The 14,654-nt window shown below is 51.5% G+C and overlaps 1 protein-coding gene across 1 annotated transcript in view; it reads left to right on the top strand.

Moving 5' to 3' along the window:
* Window positions 1-14,654, top strand: part of trpv6 (transient receptor potential cation channel, subfamily V, member 6) — a 99,335-nt gene that overhangs the window by 35,531 nt on the left and 49,150 nt on the right. Inside the window, exons 6-7 of the mRNA XM_038773786.1 lie at window positions 1,961-2,173; window positions 4,577-4,663. Of these exons, the coding sequence (XP_038629714.1) occupies window positions 1,961-2,173; window positions 4,577-4,663 (300 nt within the window). The remainder of the gene's footprint in view (window positions 1-1,960; window positions 2,174-4,576; window positions 4,664-14,654) is intronic.

Here is a 14,654-nt window from a genome sequence, read left to right as displayed (position 1 = left end):
GGAGGTGAAGGGGAAGTGGGAGGAAGTGCTGGGTCGGGAGCTGGAGGCTGGGTTGTGGGAGGACATCCTGAGGAGAGACACCCCCACCAGAAGGGCCCCAGAACCCCCGAGTTCCTTTTGTAAAACTCCACTGGATATCCATCCGGGCCCGGGGCCTTGCCGGACTGCATCGCCTCCAGCCCTTCCTCCAGCCCCTCCTCCACTTCTACCAGCCCAATGGGGCACCTAGACCTTCCATCAGGTCCTCCTCCACTCTTGGGAACTTCAACCCCTCCAAAAACCGCCTCATCCCCTCCAGCCCGGCCAGGAGTTCCGATTCGTACAGTCTACTGCAGAAATCCCTAAACACCCCATGAGGTTCAAAAGCACGTTCCCTACTCTGTCCTTCACTTTCCCGATCTACCTCGATGCCACCTGATTCCTCAACTGCTGCGCAAGCATCCTGCTCGTCTTCTCCCCAGATTCATAAGATGGGAAAGTGTTTGTGGTGAATGTGATTCACACCGGATTGTAACCTGTATATACATGTGGCTATATTGTAAGTGCAATTGCACTATCTGACCTCCAGGGGGAGTAGCTCTGGGAATGCTTGAGAGTTGTACGGGGCTCCTCCCTTGGCTCTGCCCAGGGCTCCTCCCCCGGGAGCTGCTGTATAAAGATCAGTGCCACAGGGTCAGCCGGCCAGTTCACCGAAAGTTCAACGGCTAACAGGCTGGCTCTGTTGTAAGTATATTAAAACCGCTATTTTAATCCTACAAGCACGTGTCCGTAGAATTGTTGGTTCCAACAGTGTTTGCTTCCATTCAGATTGTGTAGAATGGGAGTGAATGGGAAGCTGTTTGGATCCATTGGGGCTACGTAGAGTGGGAGTGAACGGGAAGGGATTTATGTCCATTAGGATTGTATACAGTGGGATTAATGCATCTCATCGTGCGCCAGGCTCAGCCGTATACAATTTAAGGTGGTTTTCAGGGTACATATGACTGTGGCCCAGATGAGCAGGTTCTTTGAAGGGGTGGCGGATAGGTGTGAACGGTGTGCGGGTGGGCCTGCAAATCGTGTCCATATGTTTTGGGCATGTCCGAAGCTTCGGGGATTCTGGCAGGGTTTTGCTGACGTCATGTCGGAGGCACTGAAGGTAAGGGTGGTTCCGAGTCCACAGGTGGTGATTTCTGATCTGTCAAGTTGTTTAGATCCAATGGGATTGTGTACAGTGGGAATGAACGATAGGGATTTGGGTCCATTGGGATTGTGTACAGTGGGAGTGAATGGGAAGGGGTTTGGGTCCATTGGGACTGAGTACAGTGGGAGTGAAAGGGAAGGGGTTTGGGTCCATTGGGATTGTGTACAGTGGGAATGAACGATAGGGATTTGGGTCCATTGGGATTGTGTACAGTGGGAGTGGATGGGAAGATGTTTGCTTACATTCAGACTGTGTACAGTGGGAGTGAATGGGAAGGGATTTGAGTCCATTGGGATTGTGTACAGTGGGAGTGGATGGGAAGGTGTTTGCTTACATTCAGACTGTGTACAGTGGGAGTGAATGGGAAGGGATTTGAGTCCATTGGGATTGTGTACAGTGGGAGTGAATGGGAAGGGGTTTGGGTCCATTGGAACTGTACCCAATAGGAGTGAACAGGATTGGGTTTGGGTATACATGGATTGTGTCCAGTGGGAGTCAATGGGAATGGTGTTGGCCCCTTGGGATTGTGTACAGTGGGAGTGAATGGGAAGGGATTTGAGTCCATTGGGATTGTGTACAGAGGGAGTGAATGGGAAGGGATTTGGGTCCATTGGGATTATGTACAGTGGGAGTGAATGGGAAGGGATTTGGGTCCATTGGGATTATGTACAGTGGGAGGGAACAATTTAGATTGTGCATTGGGTATTTTGTTATTTCAGTTTTCAAACATGATCCCGTGTCTTCATGCGTTAATGTGACTAAAACTCTCTGCAACAGGCTCTCCGGATACTTGACCTGCCGCCTCTGAAACAGCTGATCAGTTTGAAATGGAATAAATATGGGAAATATTATTTCCGCATCCTGACCATCCTTTACCTGTTTTACATCATCACCTTCACCCTCTGCTGTGCCCATCGCCCATTGAAACTCCGACGAGGAAACATCACTGATTCCAGAGACACAACAATCTACATTCAGAGAAACCTCCAGGTGACAGACTGTGTCTCAGCTGTTTGTATGCAAGTGTGTGTGAGTGTGTTCGAGTGAGTGAGTATGTTTGTTCGAGTGTGTGTGTGAGTATGTTTGTTTGTGAATGTGTGTGTGAGTGAGTGTTAGTGAATGTGTGCTGTGAGTGAGTGTGTGTGAGTATGTGTTGGTAACTGTGAGTGTATGAGTGTGTGTGCTCATGTGTGACTGTGTGTGTTTGTGAGTGTGTGAGTGTGAGGGAGTACGTGGGTGTGTGTGCTAGTGTGAGTGAGCATTTGAGAATGTGTGTAAGAGTATGAGTGAGTGTGTGTGGGTGTGAATTAATGTGTGCAAATGCGAGTGTACATGAGTGTGTATGTGTGTGCTAAAGTTTGACTGTGTTTGAGAGTGTGAATGTGTGAGCTTGCGTGCGAGTGTCAGGGTGTGAGAGTGAATGTGAGAGTGAGTGTGAGAGTGTAAGTCTTTGTACGTGTCAGTATGAGATGATTGTGTGTGTGAGGGTGTTTGTGTGTGTCTGTGAGAGAGAATGTATATGCAAGAGTGTGCGAGTGTGAGTGTGCATGTGTGTGTGTCAGAAGATGAGTGTGTGTGTGAGGGTGTTTGTGTGTGTCTGAGACTGAGAGAGAGAATGTATATGAGAGGGTGTGTGAGAGTCTGAGACTCTGAGTGTGTGTGTGTGTGTGTGAGCGTGTGTGTGAGCGTGTGTGAGTGTGAGAGAGTGTGTGAGTGTGAGAGTGAATGAGGGTGAAAGTGTGTGTTTCAGTATGTGAGTGTGTGCGAGAGTGTGAGTGTGTGTACGTGTGTGTGTGATTGTGAGAGTGTGTGTAGTTGCACATGTGTGTGTGTCTAAGAGAGGGAGACTGTGTGAGAGAGAGTGTATATGAGTGTGTGCGACAGTGTGTGTATATTTGTGAGTGAGTGGGTGTGAGAGTGTGTATGAGTGTGTGTTTGAGAGTGTGTGTGCAAATGAGTGTGCATGTGAGTGTGTGTCAGAAGATGAGAGAGTGTGTGAGGGTTGTGTGTGTGTCTGAGTCTGTGAATGTATATGAGAGAGTGTGCATGTGAGTGTGTGTCAGAAGATGAGTGTGTGAGGGTGTCTGTGTGTGTCTGAGAGAGACTGTGTGTGAGAGAATGTATATGAGAGTGTGTGTGTGTCAGTATGTGATTGTTTGAGTGTGTGACAGTGTGTGATTATGAGTGAGTGACGGTGAAAATGTGTGTTTCAGTACGTGAGCGTGTGCAAGTGTGAGTGTAAGTGTGTGTGCGATTGTGAGAGTGTGTGTGAGTGTTTGCATATTTGTGAGTATGTGTGTTTGAGAGTGTGTGAGTGTAACTGCGTGTGTGTGTATGAGAATGTAAGTGTGTAAGAGTACATATGTGAGTGTGTATGTGAGAGAGGGTTTGTGTGTGTGAGTGTTTATGATAGTGTGAGAGTGAGTACATTTGTTAGTGAAGGTGTGAGAGTGGAAGTCTGAGATGGTATGTTGCTGTGCATATGTGAAAGTTTGTGTGTGTGTGTGTGTGAGTATGTGTGAGATAATGTGTGTGAGAATGTGTGTGAGTATGTTTGTGTGAGAGTGTGTACATACGTGTGTGTCTGTGTGAGAGGGAGTGTGAGAGTGTGAGAGAGGGAGGGAGTGTGAGAGGGAGATTGTGAGACAGTGTGGGTGACAGTGGTTGTGAGTATGGGTGTAAGTGTGTATGCGTGAATGAGTGGGAATGAGTGTGAGTGAGTGTCTCAGTGTGAGAGTGTCTGTGTGTGTGAGTGTCTATGTGTGAATGTGTACATGTGTGATAGTGTGTGTGCGAGAGTGTGTGTGAAAGAGTGAGTGAGTGTGACTGACTGTTGGTGTGTATAAGCTGATTGAGTGTGTGTAAATGTGAGTGTGAGAGTGAGTGTGAGTGCATGTGAATGTGAGTCAGATAGTGAGTGTGAGTGAGTGTGTAAGTGAGTGAGACTGCGTGGCTTCGATAGAGTGGACGTGGAGAGGATGTTTCCACTTGTAGGAAAAACTAGAACCACAGGACACAATCTCAGACTAAATGGACGATCCTTTTCAACAGAGATCAGGAGGAATTTCTTTAGCCAGAGACTGCTGAATCTGTGGAACTCTGCCGCAGAAGGCTGTGGAGGCCAAATCACTGAGTGTCTTTAAGACAGAGATATAGGTTCATGATCAATAAGGGAATCAGGGGTTATGGTAAAAGGCATGAGAATGGGGATGATAAAACTATCAGCCATGATTGAATGGCGGAGAAGAGATGATGGGCCAATGGCCTAATTCTGCTCCTATGTCTTATGGTCTTATGGTATTTTGAGTGGTGAGTGTGAGTGAGTGATTGTTGTATTGCTGACTGTTCTGAGCATCAACTCTAATCCTAACTCAGTTTCTCTGTGTTTGGTAGGAAGCCTATACTCAGCACGAGGATCAAATTCGATTGGTGGGAGAAATATTGAGTGTGTTTGGAGCCCTTGTCATTCTACTGTTAGAGGTAAAATATGTCTTGGTGAGGTAGTGACAATATATCCATCTTGATGTTAATCAGGCTTCCTGACACTGTCACTCAGAAACCCCTCTCCCTCAGTACCCTGTATTACTGATTGTATCTCTATTGATGTTAATTCAGTTCCCTCACACTGTCACTCAGTAACCTCTCTCCCCCCAGCACCCTGTGTTACCGACTGTATCTCTATTGATGTTAATCCAGCTCCCTCACACTGTCACTCAGTAACCCCTCTCCCCCAGCACCCTGTGTTACCGACTGTATCTCTATTGATGTTAATCCATCTCCCTCACACTCACTCAGTCACCCCTCTCCCCTAGCACCCTGTGTTACTAACTGTATCTCTATTGATGTTAATCCAGCTCCTTCACACCGTCACTCAGTAATCCCTATCCCCAGCACCCTGTGTTACTAACTGTATCTCCACTGATATTAATCCAGCTCCCTCACAATGTCACTCAGTAATCCCTATCTCCCAGTGTCATAATAGCCACTCATGTATATAATGAGATGCAGACAGGCAGTGATTGACACATAGGATGACCAATGAACACACAACACAGAACAACCAATCACCAGACAAGACACCACCGCTATAAAGCCCACAGGGCACTGACTCCCGCTCTTTTCGGAACCCAGACACTGAGACAGTCAGAGTTCGCAAGTCAGTGGACATTATTGCCATGTGGTAGCTAGTAAGTCTGGTCGAGCCAGTAAGAGGCCGTCAGTAGGATTAGTAGAGTGTCAACCCACAGCTGAACATGTACAGCCGTTCATAGTTTAAATAAAACAGTGTTGGATCATCTCCGGTGTTAGACATTTGTTTCTAGCTTCCCTGCATTGAGTTGCAGTCAATGTCAAACCAGCCCGCCTAACACATCATGGTACCAGAGTAATATTAATCCAGCCGAACCTACCTTGAGTGAATCTGCAACGACCAGAAAGCGGCCATCCAGTGAAATGGAAAACATCCAGCCTCCTCCGCAGCTCCGCATCTCCAGCAACCTCGCCGCCAATTGGAAAATCTTCAAGCAAAAGTTCCTCCTGTATATCGAGGCCTCCGACCTCGAGGCAGCATCGGATGCAAGAAAGATTGCGCTACTTCTCTTGACCGCGGGGGATCACGCCATCCATATCTACAACTCGCTTACGTTCGCCGATGGCGAAGACAAGACGGAGTTTAAAACGGTTCTGCTAAAATTCGATCGACAGCCACTGTGACATTGAAGTGAATGAGAGCTTTGAACGGTACATCTTCCAACAGAGACTTCAGGGTAAGGATGAACCTTTTCAGTCCTTCCTGACCCATCTCTGCATACTGGCGCAGTCATGTAATTATGGCTCGACGGCTGATTCCATGATCCGGAATCAGATCGTTTTCGGGGTCCACTCCAATTCCCTGCGACAGCAGCTCCTCAAAATCAAACAGCTAACCCTCTCCGTCGCTATTCAGACGTGCATGGTCCATGAGCATGCCAAGAATTGTTACTCCCACATCAGGTTGGCAGAAACTGTAAAACTGGCCTCCCACGAGGCAGAATGGGTGCAAGCCATTGCGAAAACGCAAGGCCTGAGTATTGAGGGGAGTGGCCATTTCACGCGCTTTTTCCGGGTCCCTATGCATGCGCGCCACAAACGAGTGGACGACGAGGCCGACAACCCTAATGCGCAGGTGCGTACGTCTGCCGACCGCACTGCGAATGCACGTTGGCGCACGGAACGCGCTGACGTCAGTGTTATGATGTGTCCGAATTGTGGCTCCGCCCATTTAAAGCGGCAATGTCCAGCCAAAGGACGGCGATGCCGACAGTGTGGGAAGCCTGGCCATTACGCGGCCTGCTGCAGGTCCGCTCCACCTATTATCAGCCAGCGATCCCAGACACAGCGCAGAAACATCCGCTCGGTACAACAAGACATGCAGGATTCTGATCCCGACAGCCCAATGGATCCCGATGCTGATTGCCTCGAATCTCCATATCGGGTGGGCACCATAACCACACGCGAGCTGGTCCCCACTGCACCGGTAACCCGCCTCTCGATCCTCAGTGTGGATCCCTGACGATGAGTGGTGTGCTGTCCTCACAGTCAACCAGGCTCGCATCCGATTTAAACTGGACACCATCGCGTCTGCGAACCTCATATCACAGTCAGATCTCAACAGCATCCGTGACCGGCCTAGCATTTTTCCACCAGCCTGCCAACTCCTCAACTACAATGGCAATGCCATGGCTAAGGGTATCTCACAAGGAATTCAAGGCAACTTTACGATTCAAGATCGTTCGGCCTGACAGGGCGTCCCTGCTTGGTGCTCATGCCTGCAAGCTCCTGAATCTGGTCCAGCGAGTCCACACCATGTCCTCGATACTGGCGACTACCCCGACCGATGTGAATCTCCAGGCCGAGATAGACGACATTCTCACACAATACAATGTGTTTGATGGAATGGGCATGCTCTCATATCGCTACAAAATTCTGCGAAAGCCGAATGCCACACCAGTGATCCATGCACCACGCTGGGTGCTGGTTCCTCTCAAGGATCGCCTAAAAAAGCAGCTGCAAGACCTCCAAGACCAGGGCATCATCTCAAAGGTCACGGAACCAACAGACTGGGTCAGCTCCATGGTCTGCATAAAAAAAACCCCTGGTGAACTCCGCATTTGCATTGATCCCAAAGACCTGAACCGCAACATCATGCAAGAGCGCTACCCGATTCCGAAGCGTGAAGAGTTGACCAGTGAGATGGCTCATGCCAGATTCTTCAACAAGTTGGACACCTCCCGGGGTTTCTGGCTGGACGCGTCCAGTCGGAAGCTGTGCACGTTCAACACTCCGTTCGGCCGCAATTGCTACAACCGCATGCCCTTCGGTATCATATCAGCTTCCGAAGTATTTCATCGCATCATGAAGCAAATGATGGAGGGCATTGAGGGGGAGCGAGTTTATGTAGACGACATGATCGGCTGATCCACGATGCCCGAGGATCACAGTGCCCGCCTCAATCAGGTCTTCCAGCAGATTCATGAAAACGGCCTCCAGCTCAACAGGGCCAAATGCTCGTTTGGTCAATCCGCTATCAAGCTTCTGGGTGACCACATTTCACAACATGGGGTGCAACCTGACGCCGACAAGGTACTAGTGATCAACGCCATGAAGACCCCGGAGGACAAGAAGGCGGTCCTCCGCTTTGTTCTCGGGAAATTCATTCCCAAATTGGCAGCCCACATCACGGCCCTCCGGCATCTCGTAAAGAAGTCAACAGTGTTCCAGTGGCTGCCCACCCATGAAAAGGAGTGGCTCGAGCTAAAGGCAAAGCTCACCACAGCCCCAGTACTGGCAGTCTTTGACGCAACCAAGCACACCAAGATATCTACTGAAGTTAGCCAGGACGGCATTAGGCCGGTGCTCCTCCAGCGAGATGACTCCTCGTCCTGGGCTCCAGTGGCATATGCCTCCAGGGCCATGATGCCGACCGAGCAACGGTATGCCCAGATCGAGAAGGAGTGCTTGGGTCTCCTGACAGGAATAGTCAAGTTTCATGACTACGTATACGGCCTGCCAAAGTTCACGGTGGAAACAGGCCATCGGCCTTTAGTCCACATAATCCAGAAGGATTTAAATGACATGACAACTCGGCTAGAGCGAATTCTCCTTCACCTCCGCTGATATGACTTCGAACTTGTCTACACACCTGGGTAAGGAGCTGATCATCGCAGATGCCCTATCCATTACCACGCCGCATGAACAGGGCAACTTCATCTGCCACATAGAGGCACAGGTGCAGTTGTGTGCCAGCAACCTACCAGCCACTGATGAACGAATGGTCCAAAAACATGAAGAAACTGCCAAGGATCCTCTACTGCAGCGTGTGATGCAACACCTCGTCCATGGTTGGCAAAAGGGGCAGTGTCCCCAGTTCTTTAACGTTAAGGACGAGTTAATGGTCATTGAGGGAATCCTTCTTAAACTGAACAGGATCGTCATTCCTCAAAGCATGCTAGCAATGGTGCTCGGACAGATCCATGAGGGTCACCTTGGGGTCGCAAAATGTCGACGCAGAGCTCGGGAGGCAGTTTATTGGCTGGGCATTAACCAGGACATTGCTAACACGGTCCTCAACTGCCCAACCTGCCAGAAATTTCAACCGAAGAAACACTGCAGCAGCACCAGCTTGTGGCCTCTCCGTGGTCTAAAGTGGGGGTAAACCTCTTTCACGCCAAGGGGCGTGATTACGTGCTTTTGGTCGACTACTTCTCGGAGGTGGTGAAATTGTCGGACCTTACGTCTAGGTCCGTCATCAAAGCCTGCAAAGAGACGTTTGCCAGACATGGGATGCCACTCACAGTAATCAGTGACAACGGTCCGTGTTTTTACAGTCAGGAATGGTCTGATTTTGCACAATCCTACAACTTCAGACACATCATCTCCAGTCCCCATTACCCGCAATCAAACGGGAAGGCCGAGAAAGGGGTCCATATCGTCAAGCGGTTGTTGTGCAAGGCTGCAGACTCAGCACCCGATTTCAATTTGGCTCTGCTGGCCTACAGGGCGGCCCCTCTGTCGACTGGTTTGTCTCCAGCGCTGATGCTCATGAACCGCAACTTGAGGACGACTGTTCCAGCCATTCACATTCCGGACCTTGACCACCTCACGGTGTTGCAAAAAGTGCATCGGAACAGGGACCAGCAGATCACGTACGATGCTCATGCCACGGATCAAACTGCGCTGGCTCCCACAGATGTTGTTTGCGTCCAGTTGCCTGAGGGAGGTCGGTCGGTTCCAGCTGTTGTTGTCAGGAAGGCCGCCCCAAGGGCTTTCATTGTTCAAATGGCTGACGGCTCCATTCTCCGGCTCAACAGGAGGGCGTGCGGAGAGTTACCTGCCCACTACCTGACCACATTGCTCCACTGGTTATCATGCCTCCTCCGGACGTTTCCTGCCATGAGGCCACCGATCTGCCAGCAATCCCACCTGTCCACGACACCGCCGCAATGCCAGCAATCCCGCCGCAATAGCAGCAATCCCGCCTGTCCATGACACCGCCGCAATGCCAGCAATCCCGCCGCAATAGCAGCAATCCCGCCTGTCCATGACACCGCCGCAATGCCAGCAATCCCGCCGCAATGCCAGCAATCCCGCCGCAATGGCAGCAATCCCGCCGCAATGGCAGCAATCCCACCTGTCCACGACACCGCCGCAATGCCAGCAATCCCGCCGCAATAGCAGCAATCCCGCCTGTCCATGACACCGCCGCAATGGCAGCAATCCCGCCGCAATGCCAGCAATCCCACCTGTCCACGACACCGCCGCAATGCCAGCAATCCCGCCGCAATGCCAGCAATCCCACCTGTCCACGACACCGCCGCAATGCCAGCAATCATGCCGCAATGCCAGCAATCCCGCCTGTCCATGACACCGCCGCAATGCCAGCAATCCCGCCGCAATGCCAGCAATCCCGCCGCAATGCCAGCAATCCCGCCGCAATGCCAGCAATCCCGCCGCAATGCCAGCAATCCCGCCGCAATGCCAGCAATCCCGCCGCAATGCCAGCAATCCCGCCGCAATGCCAGCAATCCCGCCGCAATGGCAGCAATCCCGCCGCAATGGCAGCAATCCCACCTGTCCACGACACCGCCGCAATGCCAGCAATCCCGCCGCAATGCCAGCAATCCCGCCTGTCCATGACACCGCCGCAATGCCAGCAATCCCGCCGCAATGCCAGCAATCCCACCTGTCCATGACACCGCCGCAATGGCAGCAATCATGCCGCAATGCCAGCAATCCCGCCGCAATGCCAGCAATCCCGCCGCAATGGCAGCAATCCCGCCGCAATGGCAGCAATCCCACCTGTCCACGACACCGCCGCAATGGCAGCAATCCCGCCGCAATGGCAGCAATCCCACCTGTCCACGACACCGCCGCAATGGCAGCAATCCCGCCGCAATGGCAGCAATCCCACCTGTCCACGACACCGCCGCAATGCCAGCAATCCCGCCGCAATGGCAGCAATCCCACCTGTCCATGACACCGCCGCAATGCCAGCAATCCCGCCGCAATGCCATCAATCCCACCTGTCCATGACACCGCCGCAATGGCAGCAATCCCGCCGCAATGGCAGCAATCCCACCTGTCCACGACACCGCCGCAATGCCAGCAATCCCGCCGCAATGCCATCAATCCCACCTGTCCATGACCCCGCCGCAATGCCAGCAATCCCGCCGCAATGCCAGCAATCCCGCCGCAATGGCAGCAATCCCGCCGCAATGCCAGCAATCCCGCCGCAATGGCAGCAATCCCGCCGCAATGCCAGCAATCCCGCCGCAATGCCAGCAATCCCGCCGCAATGCCAGCAATCCCGCCGCAATGGCAGCAATCCCGCCGCAATGCCAGCAATCCCGCCTGTCCACGACACCGCCGCAATGCCAGCTCCCTCACACTGTCACTCAGTAACCCCTCTCCCCCAGCACCCTGTGTTACTGACTGTATCTCTACTGATGTTAATCCAGCTCCCTCACACTGTCACTCAGTAACCCCTCTCCCCCAGCACCCTGTGTTACTGACTGTATCTCTACTGATGTTAATCCAGCTCCCTCACACTGTCACTCAGTAACCCTCTCTCCCCCAGCACCCTGTGTTACTGACTGTATCTCTACTGATGTTAATCCAGCTCCCTCACACTGTCACTCAGTAACCCCTCTCCCCCAGCACCCTGTGTTACTGACTGTATCTCTACTGATGTTAATCCAGCTCCCTCACACTGTCACTCAGTAACCCCTCTCCCCCAGCACCCTGTGTTACTGACTGTATCTCTACTGATGTTAATCCAGCTCCCTCACACTGTCACTCAGTAACCCCTCTCCCCCAGCACCCTGTGTTACTGACTGTATCTCTACTGATGTTAATCCAGCTCCCTCACACTGTCACTCAGTAACCCCTCTCCCCCAGCACCCTGTGTTACTGACTGTATCTCTACTGATGTTAATCCAGCTCCCTCACACTGTCACTCAGTAACCCCTCTCCCCCAGCACCCTGTGTTACTGACTGTATCTGTACTGATGTTAATCCAGCTCCCTCACACTGTCACTCAGTAACCCCTCTCCCCCAGCACCCTGTGTTACTGACTGTATCTGTACTGATGTTAATCCAGCTCCCTCACACTGTCACTCAGTAACCCCTCTCCCCCCCAGCACCCTGTGTTACTGACTGTATCTCTACTGATGTTAATCCAGCTCCCTCACACTGTCACTCAGTAAACCCTCTCCCCCAGCATCCTGTGTTACTGACTGTATCTCTATTGATGTTAATCCAGCTCCCTCACACTGTCACTCAGTAACCCCTCTCCCCCAGCACCCTGTGTTACTGACTGTATCTGTACTGATGTTAATCCAGCTCCCTCACACTGTCACTCAGTAACCCCTCTCCCCCAGCACCCTGTGTTACTGACTGTATCTGTACTGATGTTAATCCAGCTCCCTCACACTGTCACTCAGTAACCCCTCTCCCCCAGCACCCTGTGTTACTGACTGTATCTGTACTGATGTTAATCCAGCTCCCTCACACTGTCACTCAGTAACCCCTCTCCCCCAGCACCCTGTGTTACTGACTGTATCTCTACTGATGTTAATCCAGCTCCCTCACACTGTCACTCAGTAACCCCTCTCCCCCAGCTCCCTGTGTTACTGACTGTATCTCTACTGATGTTAATCCAGCTCCCTCACACTGTCACTCAGTAACCCCTCTCCCCCAGCACCCTGTGTTACTGACTGTATCTCTACTGATGTTAATCCAGCTCCCTCACACTGTCACTCAGTAACCCCTCTCCCCCAGCACCCTGTGTTACTGACTGTATCTCTACTGATGTTAATCCAGCTCCCTCACACTGTCACTCAGTAACCCCTCTCCCCCAGCACCCTGTGTTACTGACTGTATCTCTATTGATGTTAATCCAGCTCCCTCACACTGTCACTCAGTAACCCCTCTCCCCAGCACCCTGTGTTACTGACTGTATCTCTACTGATGTTAATCCAGCTCCCTCACACTGTCACTCAGTAACCCCTCTCCCCCAGCACCCTGTGTTACTGACTGTATCTCTACTGATGTTAATCCAGCTCCCTCACACTGTCACTCAGTAACCCCTCTCCCCCAGCACCCTGTGTTACTGACTGTATCTCTACTTGATGTTAATCCAGCTCCCTCACACTGTCACTCAGTAACCCCTCTCCCCCAGCACCCTGTGTTACTGACTGTATCTCTACTGATGTTAATCCAGCTCCCTCACACTGTCACTCAGTAACCCCTCTCCCCCAGCACCCTGTGTTACTGACTGTATCTCTACTGATGTTAATCCAGCTCCCTCACACTGTCACTCAGTAACCCCTCTCCCCCAGCACCCTGTGTTACTGACTGTATCTCTACTGATGTTAATCCAGCTCCCTCACACTGTCACTCAGTAACCCCTCTCCCCCAGCACCCTGTGTTACTGACTGTATCTCTACTGATGTTAATCCAGCTCCCTCACACTGTCACTCAGTAACCCCTCTCCCCAGCACCCTGTGTTACTGACTGTATCTCTACTGATGTTAATCCAGCTCCCTCACACTGTCACTCAGTAACCCCTCTCCCCCAGCACCCTGTGTTACTGACTGTATCTGTACTGATGTTAATCCAGCTCCCTCACACTGTCACTCAGTAACCCCTCTCCCCCAGCACCCTGTGTTACTGACTGTATCTCTACTGATGTTAATCCAGCTCCCTCACACTGTCACTCAGTAACCCCTCTCCCCCAGCACCCTGTGTTACTGACTGTATCTCTACTGATGTTAATCCAGCTCCCTCACACTGTCACTCAGTAACCCCTCTCCCCCAGCACCCTGTGTTACTGACTGTATCTCTACTGATGTTAATCCAGCTCCCTCACACTGTCACTCAGTAACCCCTCTCCCCCAGCACCCTGTGTTACTGACTGTATCTGTACTGATGTTAATCCAGCTCCCTCACACTGTCACTCAGTAACCCCTCTCCCCCAGCACCCTGTGTTACTGACTGTATCTCTACTGATGTTAATCCAGCTCCCTCACACTGTCACTCAGTAACCCCTCTCCCCCAGCACCCTGTGTTACTGACTGTATCTCTACTGATGTTAATCCAGCTCCCTCACACTGTCACTCAGTAACCCCTCTCCCCCAGCACCCTGTGTTACTGACTGTATCTCTACTGATGTTAATCCAGCTCCCTCACACTGTCACTCAGTAACCCCTCTCCCCCAGCACCCTGTGTTACTGACTGTATCTCTACTGATGTTAATCCAGCTCCCTCACACTGTCACTCAGTAACCCCTCTCCCCCAGCACCCTGTGTTACTGACTGTATCTCTACTGATGTTAATCCAGCTCCCTCACACTGTCACTCAGTAACCCCTCTCCCCCAGCACCCTGTGTTACTGACTGTATCTCTACTGATGTTAATCCAGCTCCCTCACACTGTCACTCAGTAACCCCTCTCCCCCAGCCCCTGTGTTACTGACTGTATCTGTACTGATGTTAATCCAGCTCCCTCACACTGTCACTCAGTAACCCCTCTCCCCCAGCACCCTGTGTTACTGACTGTATCTCTATTGATGTTAATCCAGCTCCCTCACACTGTCACTCAGTAACCCCTCTCCCCCAGCTCCCTGTGTTACTGACTGTATCTCTATTGATGTTAATCCAGCTCCCTCACACTGTCACTCAGTAACCCCTCTCCCCCAGCACCCTGTGTGACTGACTGTATCTGTACTGATGTTAATCCAGCTCCCTCACACTGTCACTCAGTAACCCCTCTCCCCCAGCACCCTGTGTTACTGACTGTATCTGTACTGATGTTAATCCAGCTCCCTCACACTGTCACTCAGTAACCCCTCTCCCCCAGCACCCTGTGTTACTGACTGTATCTCTATGATGTTAATCCAGCTCCCTCACACTGTCACTCAGTAACCCCTCTCCCCC

The sequence above is a fragment of the Scyliorhinus canicula genome, chromosome 16 (assembly GCF_902713615.1).
Source record: "Scyliorhinus canicula chromosome 16, sScyCan1.1, whole genome shotgun sequence".
NCBI lineage: Eukaryota > Metazoa > Chordata > Chondrichthyes > Carcharhiniformes > Scyliorhinidae > Scyliorhinus > Scyliorhinus canicula.
The sequence above is the reverse complement of the archived record's forward strand: the minus strand, read 5'-3'. Positions and strand labels throughout refer to the sequence as shown.